We start from the raw sequence: 19,233 nt of genomic DNA on the forward strand, positions 1-19,233 counted from the left end.
AGTGTTGAGAGCGTTCTGACCTTTTGGCAGTTGCGGCAGGATGACCTTGTACTCACTCGACGTGGTAGCCATGACGGAAGAAACCCGGCCGGGGGCGGCCGTACTCGCTGCTCCGCGGGAGCTCATTTCCGTGCGACCTCCTTCGACGGGAGCGCGCGGGAAACTGACTGTGCTACTGGGGCAACTCTTCTCTGGTGGATCTCTTTCCGTAGTAATGATTCAGCCGGTAAACTGTAAGTTCGAAAGTTTGCTGCCGATTTTTCTCTTGCAAAAGCACTCCCGGATCGAGGTCGGGAAGCACCACGCATTGGCGACATTCGCACCTAGTAAAGAAATCGTACGTGTGCATATTCAACTCGAAGTAGACACGTCGTGCTTGACGTTTGCGCGAGCGATGTCTTCAGCCACGAGAAGGGAGCGACGGCTTGGGGGTCGGGCGTGTCGTACGGGATGAATACCAATTCTTTTGATCAGTCCCAAATTTCTCTTTTAAAGGTAGACAGAATTCGCTGGTACCGCGAACAACAGTTCTGAAATAAAGGTCCCACGCCCGTCGTCCGCTGCCATCGTCGTCCCCGCGAGTCCCACCCACGATACGCGAATGACGAACGCACAGAATGCTTCCGGTTGTCTGTGGAACTTTTTTTTTTTCAATCAACGTATTTGCAGCTTTTTAGAAGCCACAAAAAATGGGTTTCATAATTTTTTTTTCTGTTTTTAATATTGAGTGTGTGCCTTCAGTGACCCATGACTTTGATTAAATTTGGTGGTCGCATCGATACCTTAGAAAACGGCCCGTGACCGCGGAAAAGAGAGTGAGCGAGACTCGAACCGGCCAGTTCTTGATCGGCGGTTTTCGGGCGGAAAGAAACCGAATTTCGAGCCGCAAATTCTGTTCTGGGTGGTTGAGCTCTCATACGTCACGTACAACTAAAAACCTCGGCGAGCATAAATACCCTGTCAGTGTCCCTTTAAGAAAACGGGGGGGGGGGGGGGGGGGGGGAGTGTACACCCCCCTTAGGGACTGTGTAGGGAGATCACAGCTCCCCACGTTTCCTGATGGTGCGTCCCGATAGTTTTAGTGAGGTCAATGTACGACGGTGGCACAAGGTTGCCAAAATGCAAGATGTCGTTTATTCTACATCACTTTCCTTCTGATCTTGCGAGGGCGGAAAAAAATGAAAGGGGGCCGGGGGGGAGGGGACCGGGGAAAGGAAGCCACGGCCCGCAGTTTGGTCACCCCCGATATATATGTTGAACTCGTCACTAAAGTAAGATTATTTTTCTTCTGCTTCGACTGTTGTGTACAGAAACCGGATTCGAATGTACTTACAGGCGGAGCGCCGTTGATGGGGTGATCGGGAATGGTCATGTCAATTAAAAGTGTAAGCTACATTTAAAAAAAAAAAATATATGGGGAGAGGGGAGTTTTTTATCGGTGTCATATTCAGCGTTCGGCGCTTGCTTTCACTACTGCGTGGTGCACGTTAAAGCCCCCATGGCTAGCGATTTGTACTGCACTGGCTAAATTTCTCATCTACAGATGGGGGACAAGTCTCCCGCTGAGGCAGACTAAGTTCAGGCTGCATAAACATACCCACACCCCAATTTTATTTATTTTTTAACGTCGGAACGGTACCATTAATGCGCAGCCTAAAAGAGTGACCCGGTTGAACAGAACAGTTAGCCATTACCTATATAATGCACGCGCTTATCGCAGCTTCGTCACCTGGTAAATAAAGGCTGGTCCATACATTCGAGACCGCTTCCGACCGGAAAGGCTAAAAGCCGCTTTTATACAAGTCTCTCCGGTAGTAAGCAGTGGCAAATCTGTGAACTCCTATACTTTTAGGAACATTTTTTTTTTTTTTAACTTTTTAGCATCATTATTTTGTAGGGCTCTGTCTAGACATCGCAGTAATTGCCTCTTCGTACCAGCTGCAGAAAAAGAAAAAAAAAATAGACGCCACTGCACTTTTTTTTTTTTTCCAGAAATTTGTTAGGACGTTTTTGGCGTAACGTCACGGCCTGGCTGTTCCAGAACCCGCTGTGCTCAAGAACCGCAGCGCGCCACGCTCGTCGTTTCTCTCTCTTTCCCCTGTTATGCTCGTGAAATTTTCTTTTATCGTATTTTGTTTTTAATCTCGGATTAAAACTCGAATTCGGCGCTCTCAAATCGTTTTGCGGTGCTCTGGAGCGAGTTGGATGACGCCACGGCGACCCGCAAATACCCCTCGGTTGCTCGGAGAAGCGGAATGAACGAGACCCAAGACTGAAATCCTCGAAAAAAACAAAACAAAACAAAAACAAAAATACACGAGAACTTGGCAGAGACGACAGAAGAACGACATCCCGGGGTGATCGAACCGAACCCCCCCACAGAGAGCGCCCGAATATATATACCTATATATAGATATCTGGCAACCGGAAGCCTGAACAACCGGAAGCCCTACTTGAAGAAAAAAATAAAAAAAAGAATGAAAAACAAAAAAAAATGAATAAAAAGACACGTCAGTCGTAACGATCTTTTCCACATTCAATCCGCAACAGTGTTCCCAGAGTCGAGCCATTTGCTGACTACTCCGGTATGAAGTTCCATCACATCACCATCATCGACATCGGCATCGACATGGTCGTCGTCGTCGCTGTTAATTTTATTATTATTATTATTATTATTATTATTATTGTCAGGTAGTGGATCGCATATGCAAGTCAATTTCTTTCTGTTAATGCGCCGAGAAAGTGAGGGAGAGGAGGAGACAAGAGGTGACGTCAGAATGCCGAGCTCTCATTGGACCGAATAGTGGGTAGACCGAACGCTAGCTCGCCTTTGTCTTTGCTGCACTCCTCGAACGCGTTACGAAACGCGGAACGCCGGCGTCCGGCGTTTGGCTTTTGCATTCGAAGGTGTTCGACGAGTGCAGTGTACACTCTCAAGAAAAAAGGGTGTCAAAAGGTGTATTCTTACACCCATGGTCCCATATGATACACCCCCAAACTTCAATTCGACAAACAGCGCCCTACAGTCGAAAAGACGGCCCGAAATTTTACGAGGGGCTTGATAGCCGTGTGGTACAACTTATTAAAATAGCTAATGTACGTTTTACCGAACACGAAAAAAATAAACAGGGTTTTCTTTGCCCTACTGTAAAAACTCGGTGTTTTCTTTATGTGGTCTTTCATACTTACTTTAGCTATTTAAAATGTTGTACCACACGGTTATCAAGCCCCTAATAAACTTTCAGGCCCTGTGTTCGACTGTAGGGCACTATACGTCGAATTGAAATTCTGGGGTGTATTATATGGGACCAAGGGTGTAACAATACACCTTTTGACACCCTTTTTTCTTGAGAGTGTATAGACAAAGGCAAGCTAGTTTTAGGTCTACCTAGAGACACTAGATGAACTACGCTTAGAGTATCGCCACTCCGTTCCCCGATCCGCTATAGTGGGCGCCGCCATCTTGGCGCTCAGTGCAGAACAGACGCAAGTGTCGGTCGTCGCAATTTAAAAAAACGCGACTTCCTCGGCTTAAACACGGTGGTAGGAAAGCTCGGGTGATGTCGTTTTGCTCTGTCGCGGAGCTGTTTAAACATTTCTGGAGGACGGAAAAGCGTTTCGTGCCATTTCAGATACAGCTTAAGGTAACTGGCAACCCTGCTTTTAAACCCCAAGACGGCTCAAGTTTCGTTACTCTGAAGCGTGGCTTATTTAGTGGCTCTAGGTCTGACCACTAATCTGTCCAATCAGAGCTCAACGTTTTGACGCCCCCTGAAGTCCCGTCCTCTCCCTCACTTTCTCGGCACATAGGAACATCACGTGTTCCAAAGCTCCGGGCTCAAACTACCAAATAGTTACCTTTTTTTTTTTTTTAATTCTTAGAACACATTTCTTTCTCTCTCTTCCGGCCATTGGGTGCCTTTTCTTAAAAACACGTGGCGAAATCGAATCTGCAGGGAGGCAGACCACGTGCAGAGAGAAAACATCGCTCGACTTCTGACGGCGCGATAATCCACCCGAACAGCAGCCTTTCCAGTCGGAATGAATCTACCACAGAGTGGATTAGGCCGCGCCACGTCGAACAACCTTATATATATATATATATAGCGCAATATTTACGTCACGTGACTTGACTTGAGTTAGGAGTGATTTCAAAACATGTTTCTATTGCCCGACGTCGGTCCCGAAATGGAAGGATGCTTCGGAATCACTCAAATAAGTCTCGCAACGTAATTAAAGTAGGTTCCTTTTTTTTTTTTTTTTTAAAGCTTGTTTTGTGCCATTCCCGTATCCAAGCACTCTGAAGAAATACAAAATACAAAAAACTTATCCGAGGAGTTTAATGTTGAATTAGCTGTACCGTCATCTTCGAAACTGCGAACAGGACTGTCCCAACACTATAGACGCTTTACACACGCGCCAAATTACAGCCGCCATTGCTGACCTTCTCTTGTCTCACCGAGATGCCGAGCAACTGAAACGGTAGTTGACGATCCTCTACAAAGGCCGATGCTTTAGAAAAGGACATAGTTGAATCTAGTGTGGCAATAACCTGGCCTGCTATGGTAATGATGAAGTGAAATAAACGGAATAAGAGGAAACAAAACCGAAGGTCAGTTATGGCGGCGTCCTTGCACAGTTGCTGCAAAGCGTTTATATAGGGGCTGATGATTCGGTGGCTCCCCCTTGCGCTTAGTATCTGCAACGTCCCGATCAGGATCGCCGATTTCCAGCGACCCTTTCGACGCTGCGTGTAGTAAAAGGCACGCTGGAATCCGGGAGGATCATCGTGCCCTAAAACCGACGAAGCTGACAGTCTGACATTCCTCTCACCTTCGTTGAAAAGCGTACAATTCACCATACTCGAGACGTCATATACTGAGCGTTTGGTCAACAGCGGAACCAGAGCGACGCTTTGTGTAGCGTACCTCAACAATAGTTTAGCGAAAAAACAAAACAAAAACAAAGAAAAAACTGTTTTTTGTTTGTGAAAGCTTTTTGGGCTTAAAAACCCCACCAAGTCGTAAAAGCAACAAATGTGGAGGAAAGGTTCGTCGGCCTTTTTTTGCGGAAGAATTGTGGTGACGTCAGAAACATGCCGCGCTCCGATTGGCTCTGATTGAAAGGATAGTGGGTAGACCTCGAGAGAGGTTGCTTGGAGGTCTACCCACTATCCTTTCAATCAGAGCCAATCGGAGCTCGACATCCTTATGACGTCACCGCCACCCCCGCAAAAAGCAGCAGACGAACTTGCGCTTCTCCGCATAGCTATCGCACGAAATCTGCCAAGAGCAGACTGAAATCGGAACCCTTTTACGCAGCCTTTAAGCACGATGACGGTGTTTACCCTGACTGCTGGAAGAAGTTTCCGTCACTATAGCCGACGTTACGTGCGCGATTCGGTGGAATCAATCGGGGCCGTTCGTCGTCTTTTGTGCGTTTGCCACCGTCGACGAAAACAGTCACGCGAGCGGTGAAGAATGCGGCGGGATCCGGCGCTTTTTTTCTCTGCGCGCGATCGCGGATTGGCCGGCAAACCCGCAAAAACCACGAGCCACCGCTTGATTGGCTACATCGGAGATAAGAAAACCAAATGGGAAAACGGCGCAAAAGGACCAGATCAAGAAAGACTGAGGAAAGGGTCGCGCAAAAAAACAAGGGAAAAGTAGGAGAAATGCGCAAAAGACAAGAGCTGTTTTTGTTTTGTTTTTTTCGTGCTTGTCACGGTGTGCACTTATATTTCATTATTTTGTCACTACTTTCTTTTTTTTTTTTATTGGTACGAACCAACTACCTCCCATCGCCACCCTATTATAATGAAGACAGACACGGCGCCGGCTCCCAACTAAATTTTATCGATGCAAACAGCGCCATATATACATATAGACCCCTAATGAAATTCACGTGCCGATTATTAGGAGGTCAGGACCACTGCACGATGGCGGAACAACTGCATCGAGGAACGTGCGAGTCATTCCATAATTAAAAGAGCGAACGCCGGAGCGGGGCCAACATTAGCTGCGAGCCGACGAGCCATTCGAACGTCGAAAGTGCAACGTCACTGAACTCATCTCCTTTTTTCTGCAAGTGTTTTTTTTTTTTTTTAGTGTTTCGTGACGTTGAGGCTTTAGTCCGCCATTGTGCGGGGACTCCACGGCTACCAACGGAGGGCGGGCGGTATTTCAAAAGGGTTCTATTAGCGCAGTCAAGAACAACAATGGAAAAGAGAGTAGCAGCTTAAAAAACGGAAACCTTTAAGAAAACGCAAAAAAAAAGTCATAAAAGGTCATGTTTAAAACATGAGAGAGTCATGGTACAATAAAAACAAGCACGCGTGGTTCGAGTCCTCCCGAAATTCTCTGAATTAAGTGTTTTCAATGATGCTGAGCAAGTTTCTAACTAGGTTTTGTTGGTAGTTTACTTAAATCAGAAAGCGTACGAACAATAGATGATATTTACAGCTTTACAAAGACCATAAATTAAAAGACACGCAGCTGGTGGCTCGATGGCTGGAATCATTGAAGCGCCTTCGCGGTGGATGTCGCCTACCAAGAACCGCAGGTATAGGTTGCCTACACTGTCGAAAGAAAATAACTGTGTATTAAAACAACAGAAAAACCTTGGCAGCTCTCTTGCCGCAAATTATCCGTTTTCGTCTGTGTCTTTGTTTCCCGGCAATTTTTGTGAAAAAAAAAAATAATATTTTTAGTTCTTGTCCTTTCTCCAAAATGACTGAATTTCTGTTGCCCAGCCCAAAGATTTTGTTTAAAAGAACAAAAAAAACAACAACAAAAAAAAACGGGGTTTTGTTCTGGAAGTTTGTGAACAAGCAGTCTCTGTTTCAGGTTGCGAGAAAAGTTTTACAGCGAACAGTGTCGCCGGTATTTACCTCGCCCCAGCTGCAAGGTCTAAATACATTGAAACACGGTAAAATGCAATAGACTCACAGATACAAACAGAACACACAAATAACATCAACACAGCCGCCAAACCAATGACACGCTCTCTCTACGGACACCACATTCACCGGATAGAGTTATCTATGGCAGACTTCTTTTAGAACTGTAAGCAGCGATAGAGTGCAGGCGAGCTGGCAATCAATCGACATCTTGTAGGCCCTCAAAATGGGGAACAATGTCGTTATTTTAGAATTCGACTTGGTCGCTGACTCCGACATTTGTCGCATAAACAGGCCGACCAAAATATTACTCCCGTGTTACTCCGCCCGCACCTTCCCCTTATAATTGCACCAACTTATTTTCTTTTTAATTTACACAGCGAATAGTTTGTGCCTCTTCAAAAAAGCCATTTAAGATTAATAAACTAAAATACATTAATTATCATTTAATATTAATTTTACGAATCGTGTTAAAAATGCAGTAATGACGCTGCTTTCTATTAGAGGCTACAGGGATTATTAAATTTTTGTTAATTATTCAGTTAGCGCGACGATTACTCTCTCAACCAAGGTCCTCCGAGCCCCAAAACACACAGGGATGAGACGGCATTCATGCGCGAGCGGCGAGGAACCTCGCCGCCGTTCATGCATGCAGGAGCAGGCTGCTTGCGCGCGCAATGATCCCTCCTAATTTGCGTCGTTTTTTTTTTTTTTTTTTTTTTTTTTCTTTTTTGTGAAGAGTATAGCATAAATTGTGCAACATTCGAGGCAGAAGAACCAAAGAGGACCCAAGACGGCTGCTGACACCTAAAGCCTGGTTCACACAGTTGCGTCTGACTGCGTTGCGAGCGAGAAACCAGGACATCCCTGCTGCTTATATCGCGTGCCAAGACGATTCCTTGATTTGGATTCCAGGCTTCATACGAAGCACAGATGTGCCGGTGACTCGCTTTCGGTTCTCGACGCAACGCAGTCAAACGCACTCAAACGCAAGTGTCTGAACCGGCCTTTAGATTGAGACACGCATTTCTAGCGCGAGCCCTCGTTCTGCGAAAGAACGCTTCGAAGCAACGACTTCGAACTCTCGTGCTTGCGACATTGGCTGCAGTCTCAGCTTGGAGGGTGAAGAACGGAGTAAAGTTCTTGTGTCTCGTGGGTGACGCTGAGACTGCCGAAATGCAGGTCCAGGCCAGCTCCTGCACTCACCAAACATTTGAACGAAATGCAGGAATTTATCACTGAGGACTTTTTAGCAGACCGTTACCGCGTAGCGCACTACCGGAGCCTCTGAAGCATGTTTTTTTTTAAGCGCGTGCCGCACGGTCACGGTATCATTCCCCCCTCGAAAAGAATTTGTTTTTTTTGTTATGCGTTTTATTATGGTCTTAGAAGACCACCCAAACAATAGTTTGCTACAGCACCGCGTATATTTACAATGAAATAAAAAAAAAAAAAAGAACGGAACTGCTCGAAATTGAGACTGGACTGGGAAAGAAAAGGAGAAAACTACTGGAAGTCACGTGGCTGTGCAACTTTTGTTTTTCAACCAACGTATTTTCAATTCTTTAAAAGCCCCCCCCCCCCCCCTCAAAAAAAAATAAAATAATAAGTATCATATTTTTTGTCTATTTTTAATATTGAGTGTACGCCTTCGATGACCCACCACTACTCCGATTATATTTGGTGGTTGTGTCTAAACCATAAAGTATGGCACGTGACCACGGAAAAGAGAGTGAGGGCGACTCAAACCGGCCAGTTCTCGATCGGCGGTTTTCGGGCGGAAAGAAAACGAATTACGAGCCACGAATCGCGTTCTGTGTAGTTGGGCTCTCATACGTCACGTACAACTAAAAACCTCAGCTAGCATAAATACCCTGTCACTGTCCCTTTAAGAGCATGCTTCAAAGACTACGGTTGTGCGGTACGCGGAAAACGCTGACGGTTTGCCAAAAGTCTCTATTGACAAGTCACATTTTTTCAAGCAGCCAAAATCTCGTTCAGGGCGCCCATTAATTAAATGATCCCCCCCCGCCAACGTATCAGAAGCGTGAAATAGAAGTTAAAGCAGTTCGTTCGTGCACCGAAGACCCGTAGAGCCTGACTGGCGTCAGTTATCAGAACCACGTAGGTATCCTCGTGAAGGACCGAGAGCGCGTGGCTCCCGCAAAATAGTGATTACTAAAAAATGCGTAATAAAAAAGTTGCAAAAAAATACTGCGCAAGTTACCAGCACACGCTACAGGGACGCGCGAGCAAGCAGCCTGCTCCTGCAGGCGAGCTTCCTCGCGTGGCTCGCGCCGAGCCAACGAAAGTGTCTGTGACGTAGAGTGCCTGGATGTATGCTGGGCTGTTGAGGCACTCTATACTGTGATGACGGAACTTGCAGCGCACCACCGGCCAAGTGTCGAAGCTTGGTGGACGAAGAAGGTCAAACGCCAATTGCGAACAAACATCCCTTCGTATAATAATTGATATTACCTTCGACTTCGTTCACTGATTTAAAGATCATCCGTTTTGCAGGAATAAGGAATGTTCCGTATTTTGACAGTAATTTCACTTTGTTTACCCCGTTTATTCGCTAAGCAAGTTTGGGATGGGGGAATAACACAACCTCTGTTTTCTTACAGATAACGGGACGTTTTGTAGAGTGTTCATTTAAGAAAAAACGGCGTTTTTATGTGGAATAAAACTTTGCGTATTTTTACTGATAACATCTTTAGACTGTTTATCTATCAAAAACTCGTGATCTTGACAAACAACATAGACCCTGTTTGTTTTTGTTTTTTTACCGATAACGTTGTTTGTATTTTAATCTAAAAGAACAGTTTCCTTATTTTGACCGAAATCTTCCGGATATTTCCTGGTGTATTACTAACATATTTTTACGCTGTACATGTCTGTCTGTATGAGGGTGAAGACATCCTTTGTTGCACTCAAGCGCGTGACGCGCTGAAGCACTCTGTGCGTGATTTGGGTGGCAAAATGGCGTCTATGCATTAGCTAGGCGCTTGAGCTGAGTCACACCCTTTTGCACGCACTTGAAAATACACACACACAAAAAAAGAAAAACACGACTGGGCGGAAGAATGGTTGAGATGTCACCACTCAAATCAAAAACGCGTGTCTTGTATCAATGCAGGCACGCCTAACCGCAGGCATCTTCACCACCACTTCCAAACAAAGACATTGTCTATTCAAATTCCTCGAAGCTTGTGCCGCTCAAACCTCTTCCTCATTGTTGTTCCTACAGGGCCCATACGTTAATTTGAACTACTTAAAAAGTAAATTTTAAGACAATTCTTTTGCTAATTAGTGTTTGTTTTGTTTTTTTCTTTGCAATCCCTGACTTCTGCCGTGTCTGGAAACGCTCTCCCCGAAAAGAGTTCTTGTTTTGTTTCTGTTCTTAACCGCCCTATTTGTAGGGATCGATTTTTGAAAGTGCCCGCAAAAACAACCCGTATAAAGTACATTCAAGCAATGGCCATCAGGTCGCGCGCCCTACCTCCACGTTCCCTCCCAGCCATCAGGATTGTTATCCTTCGAAAATTCCAGAGAAAAAAAAAATCTTTCCCTTTCTAATATGAAGTTTTCTCCCCTGCCGTTCTTCCATTCTTGTTTTTATTTTGTTTTTTCACGATGCATTAAACTCCGATCCAGGCCCCGCGATCGAGGCCCGGCGGAATGCATAATTACACTTTCAACCCCCCAACACAGAGAGAAAGAAAGCCCGAGCTATAGAGAGAGGGGGAGGGATTATTGGGCTATATGCGTCGAACGACCAAAGACCATACGAAGAGGGAATTAATCGGAGGCGTCCCGAGCAGATGCGGCAGCTCGAAATAGCGGCGTCTAATTTGCATCGGGCGCCGTCCAAAAACTCTCCGCGCGCTTAGAGGCCCCGAATAATGCGCCGCGGAACCCCCGCCGCCCTAAAGCTACTTCGGACAATCGACGAGATATCCTTCAAACTCTAATAGCCGCGCTCATTATATATACAGCCTTGTCCGCACGCGGAGTCGAGAAAAGCGAGATGTTCAGGACGGATCGTGTCGACGGGTCAAAAGTTTCCCAAAGGCTGGTTCACACATTCACGGGACCGACTCCGGCACGACCCGATCTTAAGCCACTTGCGGCTGCTTATACGACAAGCGGCGCAGCGCAGCGGTAGCAATGGCGGTCAAAAGCGGCCAGCGTTACGAAAACACTCGGTTGGAAAAAAACTCGCCCTCGAAACCCGCACCGCTCGCGTCCACCGAGACCAAACTAAATACGATGACAGCGCCGCCTTTTAGCGACGAGTCAAAGCATAAAAGTTGATTTATATAGCTACTGCGAAATAGCACTCCGAGATGGCGCCACAGACCCTCATTTTTGGGGGGACCGAGGGCCCTGGGGGCACTGAAATAATTGAAAACCCAACGAAGTCAGGGGAGGCACCCAGGGTTAAAAAGAGGAGAAAACGTAAGAACAGGTATAAAAAAACAGCACAATCAGACATTGGATATATTAACATGCAGGGTGGTAGAAATAGGTTAAAATGGGAAGAGGTAGAGGAGCAACTAAGAAAGGAGGATTTAATGGTGTATGGGTTTGTGGAAACACATCTCAGAGACATGGAGCAGCCACCTTGCAACCCTGACTATGTGTGGGAAGAATGCAACAGAATGGAGGGAACGAGGAAGGGAGGTGGAATTGGAGCATTTATTAAGAAGAATATGAACTTTCAAAGGATCAGAAAGGAGTGCGCCGAACATTTGTGGCTGAAAGGAAAAGTCGCTGGGGAATCAACAGTCCTTGGAGTGGTTTACTTATGGACAGGGACAGGTGCTAAAGAGGAAAACAGAAAAATGATTGATTGCATATCAAGAGACATTAGTGAACTAGGGGAAGGCTTCGAAATAATTATTATGGGAGACATGAATGCCCATATTGAGGGTCTGGATGGGTATACGGACTCATCTGGAAGCATATTACTAGAACTGGTGGAAACACATGACTTAGTTTTATGTAATACCAGTCAGAAGTGTGACGGGCACATAACTTGGGAAACTGGCAATCTGCATTCAACTATAGATTACGTACTCGTGTCACACAAAATATATGGTAAGTTACAAGTAATGAAAATAGATGAAGAAGGTTCCAAAAGTCTTGGTAGTGATCACAAACGTATTAAGCTGAATTTTGCCAGAGAAGTAAATCCTGAAACTAGACAACATAATTCAAAGCAAACTTTCTGCAGCGACAAAGAGTTGGAAATAGTTGTTGAAAGAATAGAGGCAGCAGTTTCAGGGCACCGGCATACAGATTGGACCTATGAGAGCCTAACTAGGCTTTTTGCTCTAGAACTAGACAAAGTTAAGAGTAAACGAAAGGGGAAGCAAGGACATAGACCAAAAAGCTGGTGGGACAAAGAAGTGAAGCAAGCGATACAAAAACGTCAGGAAGCCTCTAGAGAACACAGGTATTCCAAGCGTAGTGGGGAGTCCGAAACGGAAGTAAAAAGAAAATGGGACAATTTTATAACATGTCGCCGAGAGGCATCCAGTTTGATCAATGCGAAAATTCAGAGAAAGGGTGAGGAATGGATGAGTAATGTAAGTAAGAAAGATAGAAACGCTGCCAAGAAGTTTTGGGAGCACTTGAACTCACTCGGTGAAACAACGCAAGCTAGACAGAGGTTCATACTCTCGCATCAGGGAGATCAATTAGAGGGAGATGATGCGATACAATATATAGGAGCAGTGATGGAGGAGAAATTTCGGGAACGGTTACATGTGGAAGATAGGAGAACCGAAGGAAGTAGCAGTCCACTTTGTGACATCGCGGATTTTGGACAAAGAGAATGGGAAAAGGCGGAACGAAGAGTCCCTAGTGGCACGTCGACAGGCACAGATGGTATCCCTATCAAGCTGGTGAAGAATTTGGGTTCTAAATCTAAGGCAAAACTAAGGGAGGTAGTGAGTACCATGATAACAAAAGGAAATATTCCAGATGAATGGAGGCTTAGTAGGATGAGTATGATATATAAGGGAAAGGGAGATAAGTCTGATATTAGGAATTATCGTCCTATAACCGTGACACCGGTTATTTACAGGTTGGTAATGCAGATTATAAAGAACAGACTGGAGGAATGGGTAGATTGCGAGGGCATACTGGGCGAATTACAGAACGGGTTTCGAAAACAAAGAAGGTTGGAGGACAATTTATTTTCTCTGACACAGTGTATAGAAATAGCGCAAAAAGAAAACAGACAGCTCTGGCTGGCATTTCTGGATATCAAGGGTGCCTATGACAATGTGAACCAAAGAAACCTGTGGGACATAATGGAGAACTTAAACCTAGATGAAGGACTAACAGCACTATTAAGGAACATTTACAAAGATAACAAGGTGATTATAACATGGGAAGGAAAGGCGACAGGGAAAATAGAGATAAGACGAGGCCTTAGGCAGGGGTGCCCGTTATCGCCTTTGCTGTTTATGTTGTATCTGAGAGGATTGGAGGATAGACTAGAGAAGAGTGGGCTTGGGTTCAACCTTTCTTACAGTAAGCTAGGCCAAAAAATTCAGCAATCCTTACCGGGATTGATGTATGCGGATGATATTGTACTAATGGCTAACAACAGGACAGAGTTGCAGGAATTAATGAGCATCTGTGGTAGGGAAGGAGAGGAATTAGGTTTAGAATTCAGTAGCGAAAAATCGGCAGTCATGATTTTTAACGAGGATGAAGTTGAGAGGCTGAAGATACAGAATATTACAGTTGAGAGAGCTAGTAAATACAAGTATCTAGGAGTATGGATATGTGATGGTGCAGAATATCTCAGAGACCATGAAAAGTATATAATAGGTAAGGGCAACAGAAATGCAGCTGTAATGAAAAATAGAGCACTTTGGAATTACAACAGGTATGAGGTGGTGAGAGAGATTTGGAAAGGGGTCATGGCGCCTGGCTTGACTTTTGGAAACGCAGTGCTATGCATGAAATCCGAAGTGCATGCGAGACTGGAAATAAAACAGCGCGGAGTAGGTAGACTGGCTTTGGGGGCACATTGCAAAACGCCAAACCAGGGAGTACAAGGAGACATGGGATGGGCATCATTTGAGAGCAGGGAAGCGGTGAGCAAGGTAGAATTTGAGGATAGGTTGAGGCAAATGGACGGGGAGCAATGGGCACGAAAGGTTTTCAGCTATTTATACATGAGGAGTGTAGACACAAAGTGGAGACAGCGCACTAGGAAATTAAGAGGAAAGTTTTTGGGCTATAGCGAAGATACCGAAGAGCAAGTCTCAGTTAAGAAGAAAGTTAAGGCCACAGAAAGAGATTGGTGGCTAGAGGGAATGCAGACAAAGACGGCTCTGGAAAGCTATGGATTAAACAAAAGAGTTATTGCCAAAGAAAGCATTTATGACAATTCTAGGGGAAGCTCATTGCTGTTTGAGGCAAGAACGGGTGTTCTGCGAACCAGAACATACAGAGTGAAGTACCAGGAAATTGATACAGTGTGCACTGCTTGTGGAGAGGAGGACGAGACGGCTGAGCACTTGATACTCTACTGTAAAGGGCTTCACCCTATGCCTACCGAAGACAACATAGATTTAATAAAGTCATTGGGTTTTAGAGACAGCGAAGGGAGAGTGGATTTCAAGACTGTAGAGATTACCAAGCAAAGATTAAGTGAATGGTGGCAGAAATCGAGAGAAAACTAGGTATTTTCTTATCCACTGGTGGCAAGGGGGTTTCATAGCCTCACTTTCTTTGCACTGCGGAGTGAATATAGATTTCACATTTAAATATTCTAAGCTTAAATGGTAAAACAAAATGGCTAGGTGGCGTAAGCTACCGCCCGATCCAAAGGGCTCAGCCGTATTCATCCATCCATCCATCCATCCTACTCGACCAGAACTAATACGTGCGGCCGTGCAGTTCCCGGACTGGCCGCTGCGGGAGAAACGGTGGCGTTGCGATCGCCAGTAGTTCGGTTCTCGAGTACGGATCGGAGTCACTTTTTCAAAGCAGGCTCAATGGAAGTTTCTCAAGTGAATTGTTCTAGCAACGCTGTAAGCGGCTTAAAAGCCAGTTGTGTCGGAGTCGGTCGCAAGTATATGAACGGGCCTTTAGAATATGGTGCTTGAAACGCGTCTCCGATTGGCGCGTTAACCACGTCCAATAAAAAAGTGGTCCCTCGATTTCCGTCTCATGACGTCATAGAATTGTGTCACACTACAGAGCCTGTATTACAGAGTTTCCAACTGCTCGACAGGGTTCACGTGATTTATGGGCCGCGTTTGCAATACGAGCTGCGAGCAGGTGACGAAAAGCGTCGATCGTCTGCAAACGCCTCCGCCTTTCTGCCCGCTTTCCTCCTCGTCACCCAAAAACGCGGCGCATGCGCACTTCCGAGCAATCTCCGCAGCAGGCGTCCGCCATTAGATTGCAAATATCCCGCCCCATTGTAACGGGATAGACCCTCTCTTCGATCTAGCCTCTCTGCCTGCGTTCCAAATCTTAGTGGAATGGACCCGAGTCACTCCGGCGGATCGTGTCACGTGACAAGACAGATGCAGGGAGCAACGCTGGACACGCGCGGGTAGATTTTCGAACGCCAAGGTATACAGAACGGTACCCTATAGTAAGATAGAGTAGATTTTGGAACGCGGCCTCTGTGTCACGCTGTCGACGGCCGCGATCCTGGCGGCGTCAGGGCAGCGGATGTAGCAGACGCCCGTTCTTCGTCTGCTACATTTTACAAAACAAAAGTTGAGACGCCGTGGCGACCACGACAGTCGCGCGTTCGCTCGTGCTCTTCGCCGGCATTTCTACGGCCAACCGTCAGGATCGCGACATCCGAAAAACATGCGTCACTGCGGCTTTTGTGACGTCATTTCATTGTTGCCACTTCGGAACCACTTTGGATGCATGGCTCCACGAATTTCAGCGGCGTCGAAACAAGAAAACAAGACATTGAAAAAAAATTAATGTAGTCAATCACATAGCATGAACATGTGTGAATGTTTTTTTTTCCCCTGTGGAATTCAAGGTAAACCAAAAATGTAGTACACCGAAATCAAGTTGCAATCCCTCGCGGCTATAACTGTGTGCAAGACTACTCAGTGTGTGTTGATGGCGTCGGCGAACTTCCACGATTCTTTTGGCAGCGTGAGCATTCCCCACCAGCAGGGTTGCCGGTCCTCAGTGGCCCGTAGATGTGAGCTCTTTCAGAATATGCGCCGTGAACAGAGCACTCAAGTATAGCATCCAGTAAATCCCCGAGGAATAATCCTGAGTACAAAAATGGACGTTCTCTCGATGTTCTCTGAGTTGCAATAGAATGTGAAATTCGTAAAGCTGTTAAAAAAAAATGGAAAAGAAGGAGCTGTCATTGCATGATGCGCATAAATCGTAATTAACACGTAAGGTTTTACGACGACGCAAAATCAGTGTATGGCTATGGCCGGTGTTATCTCCGAGCTTGCATATGTCCCTACTGAAGCTAATTTAGTTTCAAGTTAAACTTCATCGACTGTGCCCTCGAACAGATGGAGTCCGCTAAGGCGTTTGTCAGAGAAGTAACTATTATATGTACATACTTGAGTCGCGGTTCTATTTTGACAACTGTACTGATAGAGTGGTCACATCGATATTCACCAAGTTCCACTTATTTACGAGAAAAGAGTCAAAGTACAGGCTAGCTGGTGGAAGTCAACCATTTCGTCGTTTACCCTGAGACTGGGTTTTTTTTTTTTTTTTGAAGAGCAGAAGAAATAGAAAAAACAAACAGACAGAAAAAACAAACCTGTCTGTTTTTTCTATTTCTTCTGCTCTTCAAAAAAAAAACCCGTCTCAGGGTAAACGACGAAATGGTCCACTTATTTACTTTTGTATATAGTATATTTTTTAATACTTGGAGCATGCACGTGCACCATATCCTACCCTAAAACAACGGTTTTTTTTTTGGTTTTTTTTTTTTGTTTTTTTTAGTACGCGGATGCTTTGCGACGAAGCGAGACATTCAGGCGCGCGCTGTGACATGAATGTCCACTCCCCGGGTGCCGCTTCTCTGCAGTGCTCCAGCGCGCGGGGAGAAGCCCACTTAACGAAGCTCACAAAACCGCCCGAACAAACCATAAATCATGACAAACACTGCGGACCATGACTGCTCAACACGAAGATCGAATCGAACAGCACGTTACTTAAAGCGATATTCGAAACTTTTGAAAATTCGCACAAGTCTACCACAACTTTTGACGCGAGGTTGGCGCAAATACTTCACACTTTGATCAAACGTAGCTGCAGGATGCGGCAGGGGAAGTACTTTGGCGCAGCTATCACACGACTGCCGTTCTGTCGATTGCTGGTACTCCACTGTTTTTAGCGCCGCTTTCCACAAGAATTCACGTCACTCTGTCTAGAAACGATGTCTTGTAGTCATAGCTTGCGTAAGCGTATATATCTCATACTAGATGCATCACGACGTCCATAAGACAGTGTTCAGTCGGAATCAGTCACAGGTTTGGCGAGATATACAGATTGATAAGGTAATGTTCAAAGAAAAAAGAAAAGGACACCGCAGTAATTAACTAATAAAACGAGTGGATTTTGCAATCCACCAGAACCCAAATAATGTCCAAGTGGCGTACCACAACTTGCCCGACCCATCACACTTCTTCACATTCAAACCTTACATACGGAACCAATGATTTCGAGAGAATAAAACAAAGTTTCAACGGGAGTTCCAACTCGGATTGTTTCTTTACGAAAGGCCGAACAGAAAGAGCGACACAGTCAACTGGAAACCAAGCAGCCAAATGGCGATAACTGGAAGTCTGGTTGACAGACCGCTGTACCGGGATGGCTGCAGCACCCACGCAGTACCCCTCAAACAAACAATCAGAAACCAAAGAAAAAACACAAAACAAAACAGAGTTTGCAGGAACAAATGAGCTTTCGTGGGACAAGTGGAGTAGCAATAATAACAGCACCGCGTGGTACACATAAAACAACCACGAAACGTGAGGAAAGCCCCAGATGCCTCGTAGATACCCATACTATCCCTGAAGCACAGAAACCGCACACAATCCGCTGCCGTTCGCACGTACATCGGACACCAAGGGTGGATGAGCGCTCCCAGAAGAGGGCCGCAGGTAGTCCTGCAAGCGTACCTTCACCGCCGAACGCGCAGAGAGGGGGGAGGCACGAAATTTGCTCAATCCTCTCGACCGGACGTCTGGAGGCCAGCGTGAGCAAGGACGGCCGGTCCAGAGCCACTCGACGGGCAAAACCCGGGTAGGAAACAAACGAAGCCCGATCCAGTCGAGGGTTGACAGCGCGGCCTGCCCGTCCGGCGAACGGTGGAGGGGGGTGCCGGCGGGGACACCAATTGTTGCGCGCTCGATCGCCCCCTTATCGACGCCGGCGGCCGCCGTCCGCCTCGCACGCGCGTCCAATACGGGCCGAGCGCGCTGCCGTGTACGGCCGGGTTTCGCAGGACGGTCGCCGACGGGCAGCCGAGGCCTGCCATCTGCATTCTGCGTGCTTTTGCGGAAGGGGGTCTGCTAGGCCTAATGAACGGTGTCCGTCCGCGGGGCCGACGCTGCACCTTCGCTGGCCTCCCGCCGCCGCGCTCGTCGGTGGCGACATCGATAAAGCCGCGTCGTCGTCCGTCGGACCGGGGTGCCGCCGAACCCTGCGCGCGCGCCGCGTCGACGAGAACGCGGTCGTCGGGAGGGGAAACGGATGAGTACGAGACGTCCGATTTGGGGGGTTGGGCTCGCGATCGCACGACGGGACCACGCTACCGGGAGGCGGTCGTAGAGAGCGAGTGGACGGAACAATAAATAAATACATAAATAAAAACGGCTGGCGTACTCACATCGTCCCACTTGACGAATTTGTTGCCTTCCTGTAAACTTTGGGGCACACTGATGAGCTTGAGCTGGAGTACGTGAACGCCAGATTTTGCTCCTGCCATATTCCTCGTCGCTCACATGGGGAAGCGATGCGTGTCCTTTTTCCTTTCGTGCGGCGGACTATTCTACGACGACGGTGCACGCAAGACACACCACCGATCGACTCCCCGTCGCCTTCCTCCGTCCCGACGAAAACCGACGTTACTCCGGCGGGGAGATCGCTGCTGTCGGTCGTTGCTGCAAAAACAGTTGCGCAGGCCGACGTTGGGGCGACCGCTGGCGCCGCCTAGGAAACGCAACGCGAAAGAAAACTATTTTGTGGTTTCTTTGCATGTTGATAGATGGCAAATACCACCGCCCGATGTAGAGGAAGCATTGCTACTCGTCTACGCCGTCTACGCCTTTGTCAATCCATAGCCGTAGATT

General features: G+C 46.6%; 1 protein-coding gene across 1 annotated transcript in view; it reads right to left on the reverse strand.

Annotated features, from left to right (window-relative positions):
- LOC8025440 (1-phosphatidylinositol 4,5-bisphosphate phosphodiesterase classes I and II) overlaps positions 1–19,058 on the reverse strand; it is a 145,451-nt gene extending 126,393 nt beyond the window's left edge. The window contains exon 1 of the mRNA XM_029979202.3: positions 18,771–19,058. Coding sequence (XP_029835062.2) covers positions 18,771–18,869 — 99 coding nt within the window. The 5' untranslated portion in view covers positions 18,870–19,058. The remainder of the gene's footprint in view (positions 1–18,770) is intronic.
- Positions 19,059–19,233: the final 175 nt, after the last annotated feature.

This window comes from Ixodes scapularis, unplaced genomic scaffold (genome assembly GCF_016920785.2).
Source record: "Ixodes scapularis isolate PalLabHiFi unplaced genomic scaffold, ASM1692078v2 PGA_scaffold10__122_contigs__length_95168666, whole genome shotgun sequence".
NCBI classification, from domain to species: domain Eukaryota; kingdom Metazoa; phylum Arthropoda; class Arachnida; order Ixodida; family Ixodidae; genus Ixodes; species Ixodes scapularis.